This window comes from Stegodyphus dumicola, chromosome 2 (assembly GCF_044657685.1).
Source record: "Stegodyphus dumicola isolate Sdum_Otavi_A_Nest chromosome 2, ASM4465768v1".
NCBI classification, from domain to species: Eukaryota; Metazoa; Arthropoda; class Arachnida; order Araneae; family Eresidae; genus Stegodyphus; species Stegodyphus dumicola.
In genome coordinates this window covers 163489238-163510623 of record NC_140769.1, presented here as the reverse complement: position 1 = coordinate 163510623, position 21386 = coordinate 163489238, and the positions used below count along the sequence as shown (strand labels likewise).

The following is a 21386-nucleotide window of genomic DNA, read 5'->3' as shown; positions in this document are numbered from 1 at the left end:
TAGGTTACATAGTGTTCTATCCAACTCGTAGTACCATAATCGGCCACTCTGATGTAAACCATACAAGGCTCTATCTAATCGACACACAAAAGTTTCTTTATCTCGCTCTACAAAACCCTGTGGTTGGGACATGTAAATTTCCTCTGATAAAGGAGCGTAGAGATAGGCACTTTTCACGTCACATTGTATATTTGCCCATCCTAGGTGTGCAACTAAAAGGGAGAAAAAGAGCCTTATTACTGAAAAGTTGACTACAGGAGAGTAGGTTTCATCATAGGTATCGTATTTAATTTGCCGATAACCCTGAGCCACTAAACGAGCTTTAAAACGAACAATGTTTCCAAATTCGTCACGTTTAATGTTAAAAATCCACCTGCAACCTAGTGGAGTCTTGTCTTTAGGAAGTGGAATCAGATGCCATACCTTATGATTTTGCATGTTGGCCATTTCCTCTTCCATTGCCTCTATCCATTTAAGCTTTTCTGTGGATTTCATTGCCTGGTTATAAGTGTTTGGAATTGAAACATCTAGTCAGCTATCTCGGGTATACGACGTTGAAGGAGTACCAGTTGGGTCGATTTCACCACTATAAGTATTGCTTCCCTTGAAATCAAACAAGGTAGGATCATACTGAATATTATGTTCAGTGCAATACCTTTCTACATCATTTGGTGATCGTAGTCTTTGATTACACCCCCTCTCAAAATAATACACATCCGTACGAGTGCCGTCTGGCCTTGGAACAGGTTTACGAAGCCAAGTTACTTGTCTCAATGTAGATTGAGTGTCAGTGCCAATTGTAGAAGAAGGTACATTGGTATCGGTTCTTTCCTCTATTTCAGGAAAATAGCCAACTGGAGTGTCAGTAGATTGGAACTCTACCCTTTCTTCAGATTCCAAATCAGGAAGGGTGCCCAGTGCAGCTCCACTGCCACTTTTCTGCATTCCAATCGACTCTTTAAAAGTAGCATTTAGGGTTTCTACTACCTTTTGCTCATTTTCCAACCAAATCTTGTACCCTTTTGTTCGTACACTGTACCCAATTAATCGGCCCTTTGTTGCCTTTGGATCAAGTTTAGAATTTCTTTTAGCCTTTGGAATTCCCACATAGGCAATCGTTCCAAATGCCTTAAGATGACGTACTGATGGTTTCCGCTTAGTGTATAATTTGAATGGGGTTCTATCTTGGCCCTTATGACAAATTCTATTAAATGAATATGCAAAATACATTACTGCATCTGACCAAAATTCAGAACTCATTCCACTATCGTGTAAGATTGCACGTACATTATTTAGAGCTGTTTGATTAAATCTCTCACAAACTCCATTCTGTTCTGGAGTATAGACATCTGTAAATTCGTGCTTTACACCATTTTTATTACAATATGACCTGAATTGATCATTATCATATTCTCGCCCATTGTCAGTCCTAAAGTATTTCAACTTAAGGTTCAAAGATCTTTCTGCACGTGCTATATGCCTTTCAAATACTTCAAACACCTGACTTTTCTCCACAATGGGGTACACTATCACATAACAAGAATATTCGTCAATAAAGGAAACGAAATAACGTTCACCATTCCTACCTGGAATGTTAATAGGTCCCCATACATCAGAGAAAACCCTTTCAAGCGGTCTCTTTACTTGAATACCTTCTAAAGGTCTATAGGAGATTCGTCTTTGCTTATTGATTTGGCAATGTTTACAAAACAAATTAGGTGAGTGCTTTAACACAGGAAGACCTTGAACTGAATGTCTCTTACTAGTCCTGACAATAGTATTATAATTTATATGACCAAACCGACCATGCCATAATTCACTGTTATTATTCTGAACTGCGGATGCCTCAAATTTTACAGATTTGCCCCCCCTTTTTGATTATTTTCGGGAACACATGATAGTTACTTCCTATCAACTTAGCCTTGTACAAAGTTGAATTCTCATCATCAGCAACTTTAATTTGCCCATTTTTACCATAAAATCTTGCTCCATTGATATCCACCCTAGGTCCAGATATTAAATTTCGTCTTAGTTCAGGTGAATATAACACATCTTTAAGCAAAATAACCGTATCCCCAAATTTCATTTTAACAGTACCCTTCCCATGAATTGGAAAAGTTACCCCATCAATAGCTACTAGCATATTCTCATTTTTCACAGGAGAAAAAGTATCAAACAATTCACGATTTTTACAAAAATGATGGGATGCAGCCGTATCAAAGTTCCAACTATCATCATTTTCTTCCAAATTGTTAACATTGGCTTGAGCTATAAAATGGGACTGTGCATGGGAATTATTACTTTTACTCAACTTGGGTTTATTCTTACACTTAGAAGATGTTTTATTGCTACTAGATACCGCTGAGGAAACAGAAGAAGCAGGTGAGGGTGATCTGGAAAAATTACCTCTCATTCTACAGTATTTTTTAATATGACCTGGACGGCCACATTTATAACACTTGAGCCCTTTAATCTGCTTAAATTTGGGTTCACAGTGAGTACTTTGAACTTCTATAGTCTTATTGGAGTTTTTCCTATCCATCTCTCTTAAATTAAGACGCGTTTCCTCTGCTAGAATTTCAAGTTCAACATTTTTAAAAATGAACTTTTCACCTCAAAATATTCTGAACTACTTGATCAAATTTATCTGGAAGAAACCTAAGAAACTGGAAACATATATATAAGTCTCTTACAGCTGATTAATATCAGCTAACTGTTCAGTTACTCGTTTTAATCTAGAAGAAAAGAAACTAATACTTTCATTTGGCTTGATTTTGCAATTTAAGAACTCTGAAAACAGGGACATATGTCTTGACCTATAATCTGGCTGGAAATACGAGGGCTATCCAGAAAGTAGATTACGTTTTGGAATAAAAAAATAAACAAAGTATAGGAAACAAATTTTATTATATACAGATGAAAGCCACACTCAAATACTACTTTTCTACATAGTCACCATACAAATTAAGGCATTTATCGTAGCGATGTACGAGCTTGGAAATTCCTTTGTCGAAAAATTCGGCCGCCTGCGCCTTCAACCACTTCGTTACCTCTTCTTGCCTTCCATCTTGCACAAAACTTGTGGTAACCAAGCTTTTCGCTGATGATTTCGTGCAACAAACTTCGCGAAATTTGTGGAAAACTCAAAGAAAGTTCCGTTATTGTGAAATTTCGATTTTCACGGACTTTAGCATCGACTTTTTCGAGAAGTTCGGCGGTCACTATGCTGGGTCTCCCACTTCGATCTTCGTCGTGAACATTGGTTCGGCCATTTTGAAATCTTATGACCCACTGACGCACTCCACCTTCAGTGATAATGTTGTCCCCATACACTTCACGAAGCTGCCGATAGATTTCTATCGGTTTACAGTTTTTTGCAGTCTCGAAACCTTATTACTGAGCGCACCTCGCAGCTCGTGGGATTTTCAATTAACGCAGACATTTCAAACCGTCACAGTATCTGAACGGAGCACAGCACGAACCTCTCACTAGCACGGCTAGATGCAGACTGAGCTGCGCAACGCTCTGACCCCAAGATGGCCGCGCTAGCCCCGCCCCTAGCGGACACAGACGGAAACGTAATCTACTTCCTGGATGGCCCTTGTATTTGGCAAGCGTATTCCATGCCACTACTGGGTCATCAATTTCACATATCAAGTTTCTATATTCAGGGCTTACATTCATATAAATTAACGATAATGCCAATCGACTTCTATTTTGAAAGTCGGCAATAATTTCTTTTGCAATACCCTTAACATCATCTAAATCAGGACATTTCTCAACACCTTTACCAAAAGCCATGCATTTTTTTCATTCAAGACAAACTTCATATCTTTGGACCATGTAAAATAATTACATGCATCAAGTTTAGCAATATTATGCATGACACTAACAGTAGCCATATTTGAATTTTAACAAAAACCGCCCCCCAATCTCTTAAGTCCTAAATTAACTTTAAACTTCAAAAGTCTGCACTAAAAATAACTCAGGAGCTACTGGGCCCATAACCAAAATGATGCTAAAGCAAAGTTTAAAGTTTAAAGATATTAAACATTTAGCAATGTTAGCAATGAAAGCTCTCTGAGTTATGCTGTGCAGACATTGAAGACAATAAAAGATTTTGAACTTAACCAATTTATTAACAATATAATAAAAATAAAAACACATAAAATAAATTTCAACAATATTAGAGTATTAGGCAAAACATAACATAATCATCATTCATCAAATATTTTTACCTGTACTCCAAAACACTGGCATTCTATACAAACAAATTTCAAAAAAAAAAAAAAAATGAAAGAGTCCTAAATAGTGACTATGCCGCCTAAAAATAAAGCAGGCTACCCATTCCATAAATCCATAATCAATGGTCAAGAAAACACCTGAAAAATTTAAATGTGAGACCACTTAAAACCGGCCTAACGCCGTTTGCACTTAATTCCACCCTCCTTGAAGAAATATGGACGCTGCCTATGGTAGTCACTCACAGGACAGCACCCGGAACTGAAGAACTTCAATCTGGAACCATTATCTTGTAAACCGGAATCAAGGCATCCTTTCACCGGACTGCAGGCATCCTTTGGAAGGGGCTGGAAACCGCTCACACACCAGCCGCTAAACCAGGAACTAGAAGCAGGTTGAGCCAGAGCGACGCGAGATACTTATAGCAGAAGTAGGAATGACGTCATCTCACGGTAACCAATCAGCTATCGGCACGAATCGGCTTTTCAGATGACGTAACATTGTTTCGTTTTTGCATGTCAATTAGGTTGAGACAGTCCGTTTTCAATACAAACAGTGGCAGCAAGAAAAGAAGTAGAAGTAATTACTATGTTATATTAAAATAAGGACTAAACTAAATAAACATTTCAAGGAGGAGAGATGATGCATTAAAAAATTTGAAAATAAGCTATATTTTTCAACAAAGGTCTTATGCGCACGCGTAAAACGCCTGTGCGCATGCGCCAAGGCAGCGCATGCGCAGAAAGTTTTTAGCTTTGAAGTCCGGATTATAGATCATTCCGGATTATGGGTGTCCGAATTAACGACTTTTGACTGTATTTAAAATTTTATATTAATCAAGATTGCACACGATATTATTTATTTACACTTCAATTCTTACCATCAGCTCTAGTAGAAGTTACAAATCAATTATATTTAATTAAGGATTGGACTGGATTGGATTGGATTGGATTATTTAATTATGGCAAAGCACACGAGGGTTATCTGCCTAAAGGGAGGGATACCTTTGTGGAGGACTTTCTAAGGGGAACTGGCTCATATACAAGTTACACATGGGGAAAACCACGAAAACGCCCGTGCGGCCAGCCCGTTCGCGGAATTCGAACCTCGGACCGAACTACCAGTGTTCAGCGTCTTTACTGCTCGGCTGCTGGCGGGCTATTTAATTAAGGAATGGCCATCTAAGTTTAGAAAGAGCGTATCGTAACAGCAATTCAATTATTGGCACCGTATCTTTAATGTTACTCCTGATTGACAAGGTACATGATTTTTAACGAGTATACGGGTTTTGCTAGTAACTTCACTTGGAAATCGGGCTTAAACTAGGTTAGTTGGTTATTTGAACATAGAAAGAACATGGGAGCTATTTTATTAAGATGCTTTCATGCTTTCATAGAGAACCTTTGTAAAGAGAACCTAGAAACTACGAAAACCAACCGTGCAGCCTGGGTTAGACTTCGCAACAAACAATTAGTATTTAACAATCTTCAAATGCTAGGCAACTGGTGAGGCTCCAATTAAATCTCCAATTTAATATTTTATTTGTAAATATTTAAAATATTGTTGTATTCTTAGACACAAAAAGCAGAATTTAAATTTTGTTAAATTGTTAGTAAACTACCAAGCCGTAGTGCAATGGAATATTCAATTACTTTTGCAATAATTGTATTCACTTAATATTCTTGGAATATGAACTAAAGAAGGAATGTTCTCGGAAGATTAAAGAAGTGTTTAAATCCAATGATATTAGCTTTGTCTTACAAGCTCAGAATCAAAACGATTCTGCAATTGCCTGAGTAGGTGACTTGTACGTAAATGGCTCTCGTAATGGTTATGGTCTCGTAATGGTACTCGTAAATGGCTATGAATTAAGCAGATGACTTTTAATCTTACGCTATTCAGTCAGAAAACGTGTTCCAAATGTTTTGTATTGCATGACAATGCATTTTTCATGATTCAATAACCAATCAGAGAACCGCTTGTGTTCCGAAAATAAGTATGTTTACTCAATCATCCTGCATGTTCTCAAATTTGTCTTCTTGTGATTTTTTTTCTTTCCGCAAAACTAAAGTTGCCTCTCAAAGGAAAGTTTTTTGACACTGAGGAGACAAAAGGAGTATGACATCTACTTTAAGAGGCGTGTCAAAAATAGATCTCTACAAGCCTTCTCTTCCATTACATGTTGTGCATTCAGACAAAAAGTTGCATCAGCGTAAATTCTATAATGTATTTTTATTACATTCTGATTACTTTATTAACATACAGTGCATATATACTAAAACTTTTACTTAAGTATTTCGGAATTTTTGACGCAATTGTTGTCGCAACTAGGACTTAGAAGATAAGTCAAATTGAATATTTCAATAATCCAATAAATTCAAGGTCGAAGTTTCGATATTTTATTTTCACAGAGAGGGGAAATTTTTTCAGTTTTGGTCCATTATCCTAAGTGTATTTGCTTTGATTCTTTATTTTTTCCATAAAAGCGAAGATCTTACGCATGGTATACATATAATGCATAGCTTCAAATTAAAATTTAATAATATACAGGATGGTTATAATTAAAGTTCCACTTTGAAACGGTCATAAAAGGAAAACTACTGGATCAAATGTTATCAAACTTGGTAACCGTGTAAAGGAGGTCATGGGAATTTATTTTACGCGAAAAAAAGAAAGTTCCAAACCTCACCACCAGTTCAAAAATGGCGCTGTATGCAATATTGTTAAACAAAATATGGGTTGGAATCTAACTTAACCTTTTGTTACATGGGTTTAATATGTTGTATACCCTTAAGAAACTTTGAAGTAAGCAAATTACCATTTAAAGGCGTTAAATTCGATAAAAGTCGAGTGCGCCATCCGTGTAAGGGAGAAATTCGTCCGTGAAAAACTACGAATCAGCGATTAGAAATGTGACTTCCAAATCACTCGCACAAGTGCATATAATCTAAAAATCGTTTTCTTACAGATCGCTAATTTCTAATTTTTGAAGCCTGAATTCATCCCTAAAATATGAAGATACTGATTCAAAACACTTTTAATCGATTTGGGTCAAAAAATCCCTCGTGTCATCTACCTAGTTCCATTGCATTCTCCTACTGCATTTGATTGCATAGTAGTCATTCCACACCGTTTCATAACTGAACCATTTTTCTCTGAAAAGCAGTCGACAGCTGAAAAGCAGCTCTGAAAAGCAGTCGACTTGATTGCAGCTCACTTAAGCGAGCTGCAATCACAGTGGTCCAGCTGCCAATGTTAAGAGTCACAGTGGTCAATGTTAAAATGTTTCATGATATATGAACTGCAGTAACGTGGCATTTTAGATACTACGATTTATTTGTAGGGCTGGGTCCCACCTCACATATGTCGCACAGTTACTTAGGGAACATTTCACGAATGAACGACTTATAGCGACTTTACGGCTTGGCCGTTTGTGGTCCTTTATGAAATGGAAGGCGATAACTTTATTTAAATTGATTGTCAGAAATACCAAGATATTTCGAAAAGTTGGATGCTTTTTAATATACTTGCAGAATGCCTAAAGAAAAAGAGCAAGAATAAAGTAGAATGCCTGAAAAAAAAGAGAAGAAAAAATAAATTTTTGCATAAAATTTAGTATTTGTACTTTTTTTTTAATTTAAAATCTTTTAATCTTATGATATTTGATTCTTAGGATTTCAAAAATAAAATATTTTCCTAAAATATGAATAACATTTTAAGAAACCAAATCTAGGATAAAATTGTGTAAAGCAATGGACACAATGATAAAACTGTTTTAAGCAGTGTATGCAAGTCATCCTAAGTTAAAATGTCGGTTATACATCTCTCTTATTTATACTCATATATATCTTTTCTGAACGGAACATTGAAAGGCGTGTTAACTGTGCTTTACTGTATTTTTCTCTTTTAATATATACAGTTTTCAAATGCATCGTAGTCTGGGTTGCAAAGTATTCTTCCGAAAGAAACGCAATTCAAATGAATAAAATCAAATTCTGGAAAATTTATATTAATAAATATATTTAAAATGCTCAGTTTGAAGGAATAAATAGAAACTTTTAAAACAATTATCTGAAGAGACGATGCAACACAAACAATTAAAATAAAAGTATAAAAATTTAAAAATTACCTAAAATAATAATAACTATGACAAATATATATATATAAGGAAAACTATTTAAAAAAAAAATAAACGCTGCACCTTTATTTATGCAGTTCGAATAGGTAAATATAAGTTTTTAAAACAGTTATTCGAAAAATCCATGCAACTTAAAGAATTAAAATGAAATTTGAAAAAGAAAAAATTACTTAAAATAATAAGTTATAATTAAAAATATAATGTAAAGAATATTATTTGGAAAAAAAGGAACGATGGTGACTTTTTTCCCTCTCACGGGAAAGGAAACTAGGTTGCCATATATTAAGAAGTTCGCCAAGTGAACTATTCTTGACGTAAATTTACAAAAAAGTGCCAACATAAATTTGTGAATTTCTCCGTAAGTTTCGCTCCAAATTTTACAAAATTTCATATTTAGGCGTAATTTGAGTCGTAGAATCGAAATATGTAAAAAAATTGGTATGTTATTTCAGAAAAAGTCCGATTTTGTGTCAAAATACCTATGTTAGAATAGTGCTACATATAAATCTAATATATATCCTAAGTCGCACTTTCGAGACATGAAGAACACAATTTGAATTTTGTCAATCGGCCCAGTAGATCGGGAGATATAGGACTGTCCCTTTTTTTTTTTTGAGCAGTGTACTTGCAGCTCTTTTTGGATCACAGAAATGAATTACAGCAGTTCATATTTACATTCTTACCTAAGTCTGTGAGCATATTGGTGCTGTCTTTGTGATCATACAGAAAATCTCAAATTGCACAAGGTTTGTTTTGCTTTCTCATATGAGTTGGTGCTACAAAATGGATTTAATATTATACATATATTGCTTTAAGTTCATTGGAAAGTTTTTTTGGGGGAAAACAGTTTTTTTTTAAAGCTCTAAATTTAAATTGAATCCTAAAAAGTGAAGGCTATGATATTCTTTATTGCTAAATGCTCAGATATATCAGCATAAAAGGGAAAGAATTTGCAGATATTGTAGCAATCAGTGCTATCGAAGTGTCCAGAAGACTTGTTCCCTTCACAGACCCAAGATCTGACATTAAGCAAAAGATCCAAAGCAAATGGTAGCTACTCTGGGATCTGCACCAATGGTTGAAGGATTAAGACCACTGAATGCTGGGAGTTTGACCTGAGTTTGATTCTAGGTGAATGGGCTGGCTGCATGGTTAGTTTTTATAGTTTCCACCATGCGCAATGTGAATATGAACCACTTTTCCATAGAAAATCCTCCACAGAGGCATTCCTTTCCTAAAGCAGATAGCTCTCGTGTGTTTTGACATATTCAAATAACCTAAATTAACCTGGGATTTGCAAACACTTAATAAAATATAGAAGGTAAAAATTTACCATTTATTTTAATCTGTTGGATATTAAACTACTTAGCATTTTGTGATAATTTTTTTTTAGTTTTACATATAGCCACTTTATCAGGGTTTGTACGGTCCTTAAAAGTCCTTAATTTTGGCCAAAATTAGCAGAAGGTCCTTAATTTTAATCATCTGAAATTTCTGTTTGTTCTTACGACTGCCATTTTGAGTGTAAATTAGCATTTTGGAGGAATATTTTTGGCGATTCACTGCTGTATATATGGCCATCTTTTGAATGGGTTCATGAGTTATAATTTGTTTCTATTTCTAATATAAATGATGGAATACCATTTTTTAAGCAAGAAGTGAAATATAAGCATTTCGAAACTCATTTTTTTCTAATAAAGAACTCTTAAACAACTTTTTGCTTTTGGAAATGTGAATACTTTTATTAAACGATTCTAAATTTGGCGACTTTTAAACATTTTGGTGATTTTAAGCTTAGTTTCTATAGAAACTTTTTAATTCTGAGATCTGAGGATTTTTTGACGATTTTTTTTAAAAACATCGTAACATTGATAAACTTCATTAAAATAAAGGTAATATATTGAAATTATATTTAAAAAGTAACATTAAAATAAAACATTTTTATTTTTCGGTGTCATATTATAAAGTTTCGTTTTGGCAACTTAGTATACAATATTTTGAATCTGAAAAATAACAAGGTATAATGCTATAAAGCATAATTTACGAAACAGCTCTTAGCAAAAGCAAAATTAGCTAAAAATATCTTGTTTTTTTATTTTTTCTTAGTAAGAGTTTTCCCCATGTAATTGTCTCAGAATATTCAAAATTCTCAGAATGTGCATCAGTTTTCTCTATAAAATGAATTTTATACTTTTCCCCTCCTTTTTTTTTCCAAAATTATTTCAGACTTTTTGCTGTTACACAGGGTTCGTAGTGGTCCTTATAAGTGCTTATAAGTTCTTATATTTGAAAATGAAATATAAAGGCCTTTATAGGTGCTTACTTTTTTTTAAAGCCCTTATTTTTTGTTTTTAGTGCTTTTTTTTTTTTTTTTTTGCTTTTAGTGCTTTTTTTTTTTTTTTTTTTTAATGAACGCGCTGTTTTTCCTGGTACCAAAGCTGAAACTAAATAAACAACTTTTCTTCCTAATATGGAATGTCAGATGGTGAATCATACTCCCGGAAATAGCTTTTCCCTTTTCTCTGCATTAACATAACCTTTGGTGTGCACGAAGAGTACAGACAGGTGCCTGTCGTTCTATTTGTCAAAGAAATGCGAAAGCAGTAGAAAATTCCGGTACATTCGGCATTCTTTTCCTCCCACCCAAATACTACACACGTTTGAATTTCTATCAAGATCTTAATAATTTGCATTCTCGGTCTGCTTGGTCAGTTCATATTCGTGTTTATGATCGTTATGCTTATATTATGAGCATATGTATGAATGTTTATAATAACGTAGTTTCAGTAACTGCTGAAGTATAGTAAACTTTCAAAAATGGTTGTGTTTTAACACAGATTAGCTTTCTAAGGAATAATATTCGGAATGGCTAATATAAAGGGAAAGTAATCGAGTAGTCAAAATAATTTTGTTTTTTTTGGCCAATACATTATACAGTACGAAGATTGGGAGGTCCTCCTCTTTCTCCTCAAAATCTCGAATATTGAAACTGTTACAGTTCGCTGCAAAACAAGCAATGGACTTTTTTTTTTTTTTTTTTTTTGTCACTTTCCAATCTGGATTGAATAGGACTAAAAGTTCTGCCGTCTACCAACCCAAGCGAAGAATGATTCTGTTCTGGAAATTTAACGCAGTCTGTTGAAAATTAGAATGAAAAAACACCCCAGATTGGTAAGTCTCTTTCTTTTGCTTGCAATATTTTGCAGAGATAATTAATTTTGATTTGTTCATGAACACTTAAAAGAGTTTTACTGTGCTTGCTAAGCAGAATATTTTTTAGTTCCATTGGTTTATTTTTATATGATGCGCATATCGAAATGTCAAAAGCATTTATTTAGCGAAATAATTTAATGAGCGGCTACAGTCTACCCCCCTCCTCCGCTCCTCTTTTTCAAGTTACGCTCGACTGTCCGAATATTCGCCAATTTCCAAGTATGCGGGTTAGTTAAGCTTTTACTGTTAAAAGATGACTGCATGAAGCAAATTTCTGTCTTCTGATTTCAGAAATGTTCCTCTTTTTTTACTTAAATTTCTTTGCTTGCAATATCTGTTAAGGGAAAACTGATATACAATGAAAATTTAGAAAATGTTCAGAATTTAGATTTAAATTATTTAAATATCAATATGAGTGGAAAAATAAATTGTATTTATTATTAGGTTCCAGTGAATACAATAAATATGCCTTATTATTATTTATTTTCTCTATTTTGAACTGAAGTTTCATCATTAAATCTTGTAATATAGTTTAGTTCTGCATAGTTTTTTTTTCCTCTCATTGTAAACTAGTTCTGTAAATTGAACTGTTATTTAAAATTTAAAAAAAAAAAAAAAAAAGTAATTATTTTCCATGGTTGAGGTAATGCTTATTCTCTCTTAATAAATACTGCATTTCTCATATTTTAAATTACGAGTCTAATTTTTAAGGTTATGCAGTTGTGTATAATGTAATTAGACAGGTGCTTATTTTTTTTTCTTAAAATGTGCTTGAAAAGTGCTTATAGGTGCTTATTTTTTTAACTAAAATGTGGCTATGAACCCTGTTACAGAAATGGTAGGGATAATTTTTCTTTAGGATTTTAGACATTGCAGCTTGGAAAGTTTAGAAGGATTTGAAGGTAAGATTTATAGACCCACGAATCTAGCAGATTCGAGAAATATGTGACAAAATGAAAAATGTCTCCATGGTATCAACACGTAATGGATGTATTTTAGTTAAAGTTTGCAATGAATTTCTTACTTTTTGGAGAAGTAATGAATGAAGTTTTTGAATGTTTTACTTCTGATACTAGAATCTTAACATGTTTATCTTCCCTTTATTTTCTCTACTTTTCAGTAGACACAAGCATGGAAAATATCAAAAATGCTTCTAATCATATCACATGGGCAGCCATTATGGAAAGGGATTTTTTATTAATAAAGAAATTGGAAACTTACAATTTAAAAGATTCATCTAATATGTCTTAATGTACTATACACATAGCTGGCACTGGGCTTTTCCCACTTGATGCAATCTCTGTGGATCCTACATTCTGTTGCCTAGTGCCTTTCTAAATGCTTCCAATGCTAGCTCTAAATTTTAAAAGTTTTGCCATTTCTAGATTTTGTTGTTCGGTGTGTCATTTAATTCTAAAAATTCTACCACATCAGCTCTGTAACTGGCCTTTACTAAATATATTTCATATTTCTTCTGAATATTCATATTACTAAAATAAAATTAGCTGCTTTTTCTGTACATTCTAAATGCATTTAGTGTTTTTTAGAATAACAGAAATCCTTAATTAAAATCCTTACTTCTAAAATGAAAGGGAAACATGTTGAAGAAACTGAATACATAAAGAAAATTATTCTTCAAAGATATGTGCAGCTATTATTATGTAAATTATCCAATTATTTATGATTTCAGCCTTTACTATAATTTTCTATTTCCTCATATGATAGATTTACTGAGCCAGATTAAATTAATATTAAATTGTATAATCTTTGACCACTAGTCCACATTATTAGTTTGAATTTGACTGTTCTTGTTTAATTATGTCATTGTGGGATGTAATTGATTTTTTTAGCATCAGAACGTACCTTTGTGTTCTAAGTTCTTTTTAAATAAGAAGCTGATTCAAACCTTTGCCTGATATTGTAGTTAATTTCAGACATAGCGATAATGAGCTTTACGTCTGTCGGGGATTTTGAACAATTTAACTTTTAGCAGATCAATTAAACTGTCATAGGTACATTGTGAAGAGGTTGACAAGATAGGAGATAAAACATGCAGAAACTAGAGAGAGCATTGGTTTGCATATTGAGACAAATCTCTAATTGTTAGAAAAGATGCTTAAAGAGAAGGAAATCGATATAAACTAGTCAAAATGTCGTTTAAGAATCTGTGTCATAAATTACATATCTTTTAAACTGTGAAATTTTATTAGATTTTGATTTTAATAGGGCTTTTTTTAACAAATATTGTTAAAAAATATAAAATTTAATAGTGATCATGTAAATTCATGATGACTAAGGTTATCAAACTACCTAATGTAATTATTTATAACTAACTGCTTACCCTTAAAAATTATCTCTACATATTAGAATATTAACTCTACATATGAGTATTAATGAAAGGCAATAAGACATTCACTCTTATTGGCTTCCATTAATACTCACTGTGGTCACAAGATAAAATATAAAAACGAAAAAATTCAAGTTAAACTTATTCTTTGTATCTACTGATACTTAAAATAATACAAAACAACTTATCACCTCTGGTGCTTTAATGGCTTATTGGAGCCTTAAAGTATATTAAGTGGGTTACAACCTCCCGAACTGTACACGAAGCTACGACACTAACTGCATCAAACAGAGCCTAAATAACTTTCAACACTTGCCAACCGTGCCTACATCAGGCCTTTCAGGTTTGTTCTAATCAGCAGGTCTTTCTCTAAACAAGCAGCAGCGGTGACAACATTCATTCTTTTATTATGAATGATGCTGATTATGATCTTATTTCTCATTTTAACGTATGCCGTTTGACATAAGATCTACCTGCTATTTACTAAACCTCTAGACTGACCAAGTGTGGGACAAAATGAGACATAAAAAAAAAATTAACATAAAGCTAACTGTTAGTAAAACGTAAATGTCACTTATCTTCTTTCAAATATTACCAACTATTATAAGTGTAAAATATTTAATGCTATTTGATAAATTGCATAAAGTTTATTTTATTCTCAAACTCATTAACAATTATGTTAATTAATTCATGTTTAGTAATAATGCATACTACTTAGGGATCTATTTTATTTTTAGGATGGTATTACAAAAGTGAAATTCAGGCATAGATAATATTTTCAATTGAATTTATTCAGTTCCCATTTGCTCATAGGTCCTTAATTTTTTTCACTAATGGTCCTTAAAAGTCCTTAAAAGTACTTAATTTCGGTGTGCAGAAATGTGTACGAACCCTGCCTATGGCTTTGCGCCATAAAACCATACCAATAAATTTAAAATTCTAAAAATTTTTATTATTATTTATGTTTTCTATAATTTTTCATATTAAGCTACCATCTGTTTATGTGAATTTTAGGTGCATTTCTATGAAACTCTTTGTTGCAAATTTCTTTTAAACAGTATTTGTACAAATTCATATTTGTTTATGCACTCATTCATGTAGGCTAATATTTTCACCACACCTGCCAAGGGATAGTTTGTATGACAAAGAAAAATTCAGGTTTGACTTTAGTGAATTTAAGTATTTATATACCCATTTTCAGAAATTTAAAAATCTCTTAATTTGAAATTTATTTTGTGATGGAGGATTAATAGTATTTTGGATAGTGGATAATTTTAACGGTTTAGAAATTTTGGTTGTTCTTCCTTTTTTTAATGTGTTGATTATTAAATGTGTAACTTAATGATTTTTTATTCAAAATTTTCGATTTGAAATCTGAAATTTATGATGCTATATTAAAAAAAGGAAATACTTGATTTCAAATTTCATGACAGTTGAATGGGCAATTTTTCTTAAAATTTTATATCTTACTAAATAACTAGCCATACTGTCAAATTTCATATGTTATAATTCAATTTTCCTCCACATCTGAAAGCTTTCTTTAAGTAATTTGTATATATTAAATGTCAAGATGTTTTATGTGGAATATATTTAGATGTAATTGAATATTATGTATTTGGTTTTCCAAGATAAACTTGGACTTTTTTTATTGATATGATCAGAGTTTAATTAGAACTGAATAGATTGACATATATCAATTAAAGTTGCTGTTATCTACAAAAAGTATTTTCTGTTTTTACCTTAACTTTTAACAATTGAAAGTTCATATTTAGGAGAAAAAAATCATAGAACAGTCTTTGTAAGACTTTGAATTTTAATTCTCTTAATTGAAAATGAACAGAGCTTCCTTTCTGGTCCTTAATAAATATTTTATTAACACACATAATAGGGATTTTGCAAGAATAAAGCATTTCATGCAGTCGTGAAGGGAACAAGATTTCATTTTTTTCCCTGCTGTTAGATAATTTTCCTTATTTATCATATCTTGTAATCTTCAATATCGAATTATTTATATTATGGATTTTTTTTAGATTTTAAAGTGTCAGTTTCATATTTAGCACAATTAATATATATGATACCTCACTTGGAGTAAGCAAGTTATTTCAATACTGTAAATACCTTCCATAGCATTCTTTTTCCCTCTGAGTTAAAAAAAGAGGGATGAAAGTTATTTACTGACATATATTACTTAAACTAACATTGTGTGAAGTATTCAGTTTTATAAATTTATGTTTAAGATATGAATTATTATTATTTCTAATACAGTCAAAAGTCTTTAATCCGGACGTCCATAATCCGGACCTCAAAGCTACAAACTTTCTGTGCATGCGTCAACGTATAATGCGTTAACGCATGCGCATAATACCTTGATGTATTCACGTAATACGTTTACGCATGCGTGTTTAATGCATAACGTGCGGTATAAGCTAAGCTAAAATTATCTAATTATCTATTTTAGTTAATGTTACAGATTACGTTGTTCCTTAATCTTCTAATTGGATCCGGCTTATTATTTTTTGCAGACTTGTAGAGCAATTTTATAAAAGTAAGCTTGAACTTTTGATTATGTCAAAAAGAATTTCCAATTCTGGTATTACCAAAGGATCTACAAAGCGAAAGCATGTTTCGATGTCCATCAGACAAAAAGTGGAATTGCTGCAAAAAATGGATAAAGGCATATCCTTTGATTCTCTAACCATTCCGAAATCTGTTTATCAATTTCATGCTGCTCTGCGGGGGTAGGGGGTAATGTCGCAGAGCAGCATGGGGGGAGGGCGCGGCACGCAATGAACTGGAAGTTGATCTGTCAGCACTATCCTTATCTTCAGAGCATGTTTTTATTTTATTCGGCTTATAATTCCTTACTAAATGTAGTATTTCATCTCGATGTACTCTGTCTTTGATATGATTTAAATCAAATTCCTCGTCATTATAAATATCACAAATACACATCAAATAGTTTTCCAGTTGCAATTTTCTAATTTCGACTATGCGTAATGTATGCTTCACGCATGCGCGCGTTAAAAGAAATGTTTAATAAAGGAAACAAATAAATATTAAGCTTTTTTTTTTTTTTTAAATTTTGATACCCTTTAGATCATAATTGCTTTTTATTTCATAAATTATGGTTTTATATTTTTTATTTTATAATTTCTGCATGCCATCTTACCAGATTTATACTGATGATCTATAATCCGGAAAAACCGATAATCCTGAATCGCCGAAGTCCCGACGAGTCCGTCCGGATTAAAGACTTTTGACTGTATATTATAATTCACGAGTTATTTATTGTTCTTGTAATTCTTTTAAAATATGAATAAGATATTAAAATGCATTTATATATTTTATGTAATATTTGAAAGATGTATCTCATATGCCTTATTTCTGTGATTTAAGAAGCTTATTTTTTTATGTTTTGAAAATAAATCTTAGGCAATATGTTATCGTTGCTTTTAAAGAGGAGCCATTTGAAATATGGGATCTTCGTCAACTTGTTCTTCTACGAGTCATGCCTAAAAATTTCCCAATAGTAACTGCTCTTGTAAGTTGATATCCAGTTTATAGTTTAATATGCTGAAATCATTATAAAACCAAATTGGAATTATTTTGGTTAGACTTCAGTGAAATAAACTGTGCATTTTATAAAATTTCTATGAAACATTTGAGTAATAAAGTATCCATGACAATATACCCGCTTTAAAAGTGTATTTTTCACAAAAAGATGATTTGTAGTAAGGATTTTTTTTAGCGTTCTGCATCATGGGAGAATATTGATAAGCATTTATACATGAATTAGGAGATCAAAATACTTGTAAGCATTGTATTACTTAATAATTTATTTTTCATGTACGAGTTCCATTTATAGCTTTGCATTAATGCAACATTCTAGTTAACTTCAATTCCATTTTAAACCTTAATTATATAAATATGTAATTGGAAGATGTAATTAAAATAACATTTAAAATTTTTTATGCACCTAAGTTCATATTTGATATTGGTTTTGTTCATTTTTAAAACCATTTACAAAAATAATTTAAAATAAAAATAATTGTTATAGAATCCAAAGAAGTATTTTGAAGTATTAGATAAAAATATATTGTGCAGTTGATATTACATTTTTCATGAAATTACAGATCTGTTATGAATATAATAAGTTAATTTTGTTTTGGCATTATTGTTAATGAGTGTTGTCTGAATACATATACAGTACAAAGTCCAAAATCCAGATGTCCAGTAACAAGAATGGTCTAAAACCCAGATTAAAAGAATCACCAGCAATCTCTTAGGATTTTTTTTTAATGCTTTAAGCTTGTGCATTCGATATTTTTCATAATAAAACATGGGGAGAGTCCGAATTCTTTTTGTCACTGACATCAATGTAGTGAATTGTTATTTATTATTTTTTGCTTTCACGACCACATGATTATCAACATACTGTAGCTTTAAGAATTACTCATGCAGTGATGTCTAAACTTTTTTATTAGTTTTTTATTTTTAAATTTAGTAATTTAATTTATTTTTAATATTAGTAATACATTTTATGTTCACATTACGCTTGTCAAAGATTACAGACTTTAGCTAATTCAGCTGCAAAGTGTAGACTGTATTGACAAGAAGTAATTTAACAAATTTCTTCCCATATGCAAAAAATGCATTTCGTAAATGATACTCATAGGCCAAAAGGTTACATTTAGTGTTGTTCGAATTGAAAATAACTGATTTGTTATTAAGCCCAGGATTGGTGTTAAAGCTGGTGTGGCTGCACCAGGTGTCAGAATCCAAGGGAGGCAAAATGTGTAGAATTTAGAGAAGTACCAAGTAATAAATCTAAAGGATAGCAAAATCTTTAAAATTTAGGGGGCCTTGGCAGCAGAATTTCAGTCCCGCAGAGACTGTAAAATGTCTAGCTTTAGCCTAAGTATGTGTGGTAATTTATTTATTTGGAACTCATGTAGGCATGTGCAGGAAATTTTTGTAATTATAATAAATAACTAATGTAATTTAGGCTTAATTTTCTCAGGTGCGGCAGAAGCAAGACAAAATTTAAAGGAACAACATGTCTTTAATCGTCAATCTCACGATACATCACCAATAGTGCATTCTCTACGCTAGCTAAGCTTTATGATGATAGCCATCAATTTCAAGATTTTCAGATATTTCAAATAAATTGGAAAATTTTTCAATTAATGGAATTTTTTAAGAAATGTGGAGAAATAGTAATAAATGAAGATAATATAGCAGAAGTTTTTCATTACAATGAGGGAGCTTCAATTGTTGATGATTTCTAAATGTCATATTTTCTAAGCAACACCTACTTCAAATGAAGCATTGAAAATTAATGTATATATACAAAAAAAGCTTTATTAAAGACTTATCAGAGCAAGAACTACCACATTCCTGTCAAGCATAACATTCTCTACTGGTAACAGATACATTAACTCAGTCTTTTATAATCAAGAAAAACATTAATGTTACCAGATAATAAGACTTGAATTTATACTTTTATAAACAAACACTATCAATTGTAAATCTATTATTATTACCAATTCATCAGTCAACTAATGGACAGCAAAATGTGAAGTATGGCTCTAAATCCAGAAAGTATTGCTATTGAGAATGAAGAAAGTGAGAGAGAAGGTACTGAGAATGAAAAAATTTCAATTGACAATTTAATGGGAATCCTTGATGTGGCAATTACAGGACTTGAATATTGCAACTTTGTAACTGAACAATAAATTACATCTGTAGAGAAATACAACTGAAGAGAAAGTATTAGCATAACAAATTAAGGAAATTAAAGAACTTAACATTGAAAGCAAACAAATAAATATTGAACTTTTTTGTACTTTTTTTTTTGGTAAGTTTTATTTTCTGTAAGGTTATAAATGCTTCATTGTTTCATATTTTTAGTTTTACAATTTCTATTTGTCATCTTATGAGATTTAAAATCATGATCTAATATGCAGAAAAATCTCCAGTCCGGAATTGCTGAACTCTGGACAAGTCTGGATCTTAGATTTTGTGCTGTATAAAATATTTTTAGCTTATTTTTTGCCAAGGAAGTTACACAATTTCAATTATTGAATTCTATTGTTATTTGGAAATCAAGTTAAAATTTTTTTAATAGACCAACAGAAGAGATAATTAAATGAAATTTTTTTTAAGGAATGGTCACCAGGATATTTTAAAAAAACTCATTCATCATTAGACTTGTCATTCGACAAAGGAAAAGATTCAAACACTCCGACATTAGATTGTCCATCTGAAAATTTTATGTGAGTTTTCTTTCATATTTGTAAAAATTTATATATGTTTTATTTTATGGTATAATGAGTTTTTAAATTGGTTTCTTGAATAGTTTATTTAATGTATTTACTTCTGAGTTTATTTTAATTGCCTGATATCTTTCAGTACTCCCAAAACTGTTACTTATACAAAAGAACATTTAGTGTTTACTGACACCAATGGCCAACTGTATCATTTTTCCATTGAAGGCAATGTTGTTAAGCATGCTTCTGTGATGCCTGCTGATGTAAGTTTTCTGTTTGAAAATACTTTAAATGTTTTTAATGGGTTAACAACTCTGTTTGTAGAACTTTTAATATCCTATCTGAAAGGATCACGACCTAATTGTGTTTTTCGAAATCTGGTAACTGAGCTGTCTTTTCCTTCATACCAGATAGCTACTTTACTATAGTACCAGTTGAGATATTTTATTTTTTTACTTATTATGTGAGGAATGTTCAAGTGTAATCAATAATTTTTATGCTGCATTCTTATAAAGAATTTAACATAATCGTGACTCAGTTGGAAACATATACATGTTTAAACTTATCAGTAGTAGTGCTCATGTCTTCTATCATTCTTGTTAGTTGTAATTAATGTATCTGAGTAGGAGATTCACATCAATGCTGTGCAGCGAATTATCATTAGATTTTTTTACTAATAAAAATGTCATTCTGTCCCAGATTTATAAGATTCAAAAATCAGTTTGGAGGTGAGTGTCTACCTAAATATCTTATTATTTTTCAGTTTAGTTAAGCACTTTTAAGAGAAAGAAATTCAGGTCTAATATGAGGTTACTGATGCTGTGGAAAAATGGGCTAATGTGCAGTCACAAATTAACATTTGACATTTGAATTAACATTTAACTTTTATTTTTCTGGAATTAAGAAAGTTCCTGGGTGAAGAATAAGTGCATGGCAGTGGCAGGTGACAACAAATTAAAATAGTATGTTAGTTGTTTCATTCCATTTAGCAAATGAAACTTACAGACGAATTTCTCTCCATGTTTGATTGCCCTTTGCATCTTATGTCAATACAAATTACACAATTAAAAAAATGGAATATTTTTATTTATGTAAAATAAAGCGGGAAATTTTATTTACTTAAAATAAAATAAGACTTTATCTGACATAATTAAATAATTAAATGATTTTAAATTTG

General features: G+C 31.8%; 1 protein-coding gene across 1 annotated transcript in view; it reads left to right on the top strand.

Annotated features, from left to right (window-relative positions):
• The window catches only part of LOC118199333 (WD repeat-containing protein 11-like), a 153600-nt gene that overhangs the window by 56902 nt on the left and 75312 nt on the right, over nucleotides 1-21386 (top strand). Inside the window, exons 13-15 of the mRNA XM_035371166.2 lie at nucleotides 17373-17481; nucleotides 20106-20215; nucleotides 20352-20472. Of these exons, the coding sequence (XP_035227057.1) occupies nucleotides 17373-17481; nucleotides 20106-20215; nucleotides 20352-20472 (340 nt within the window). The remainder of the gene's footprint in view (nucleotides 1-17372; nucleotides 17482-20105; nucleotides 20216-20351; nucleotides 20473-21386) is intronic.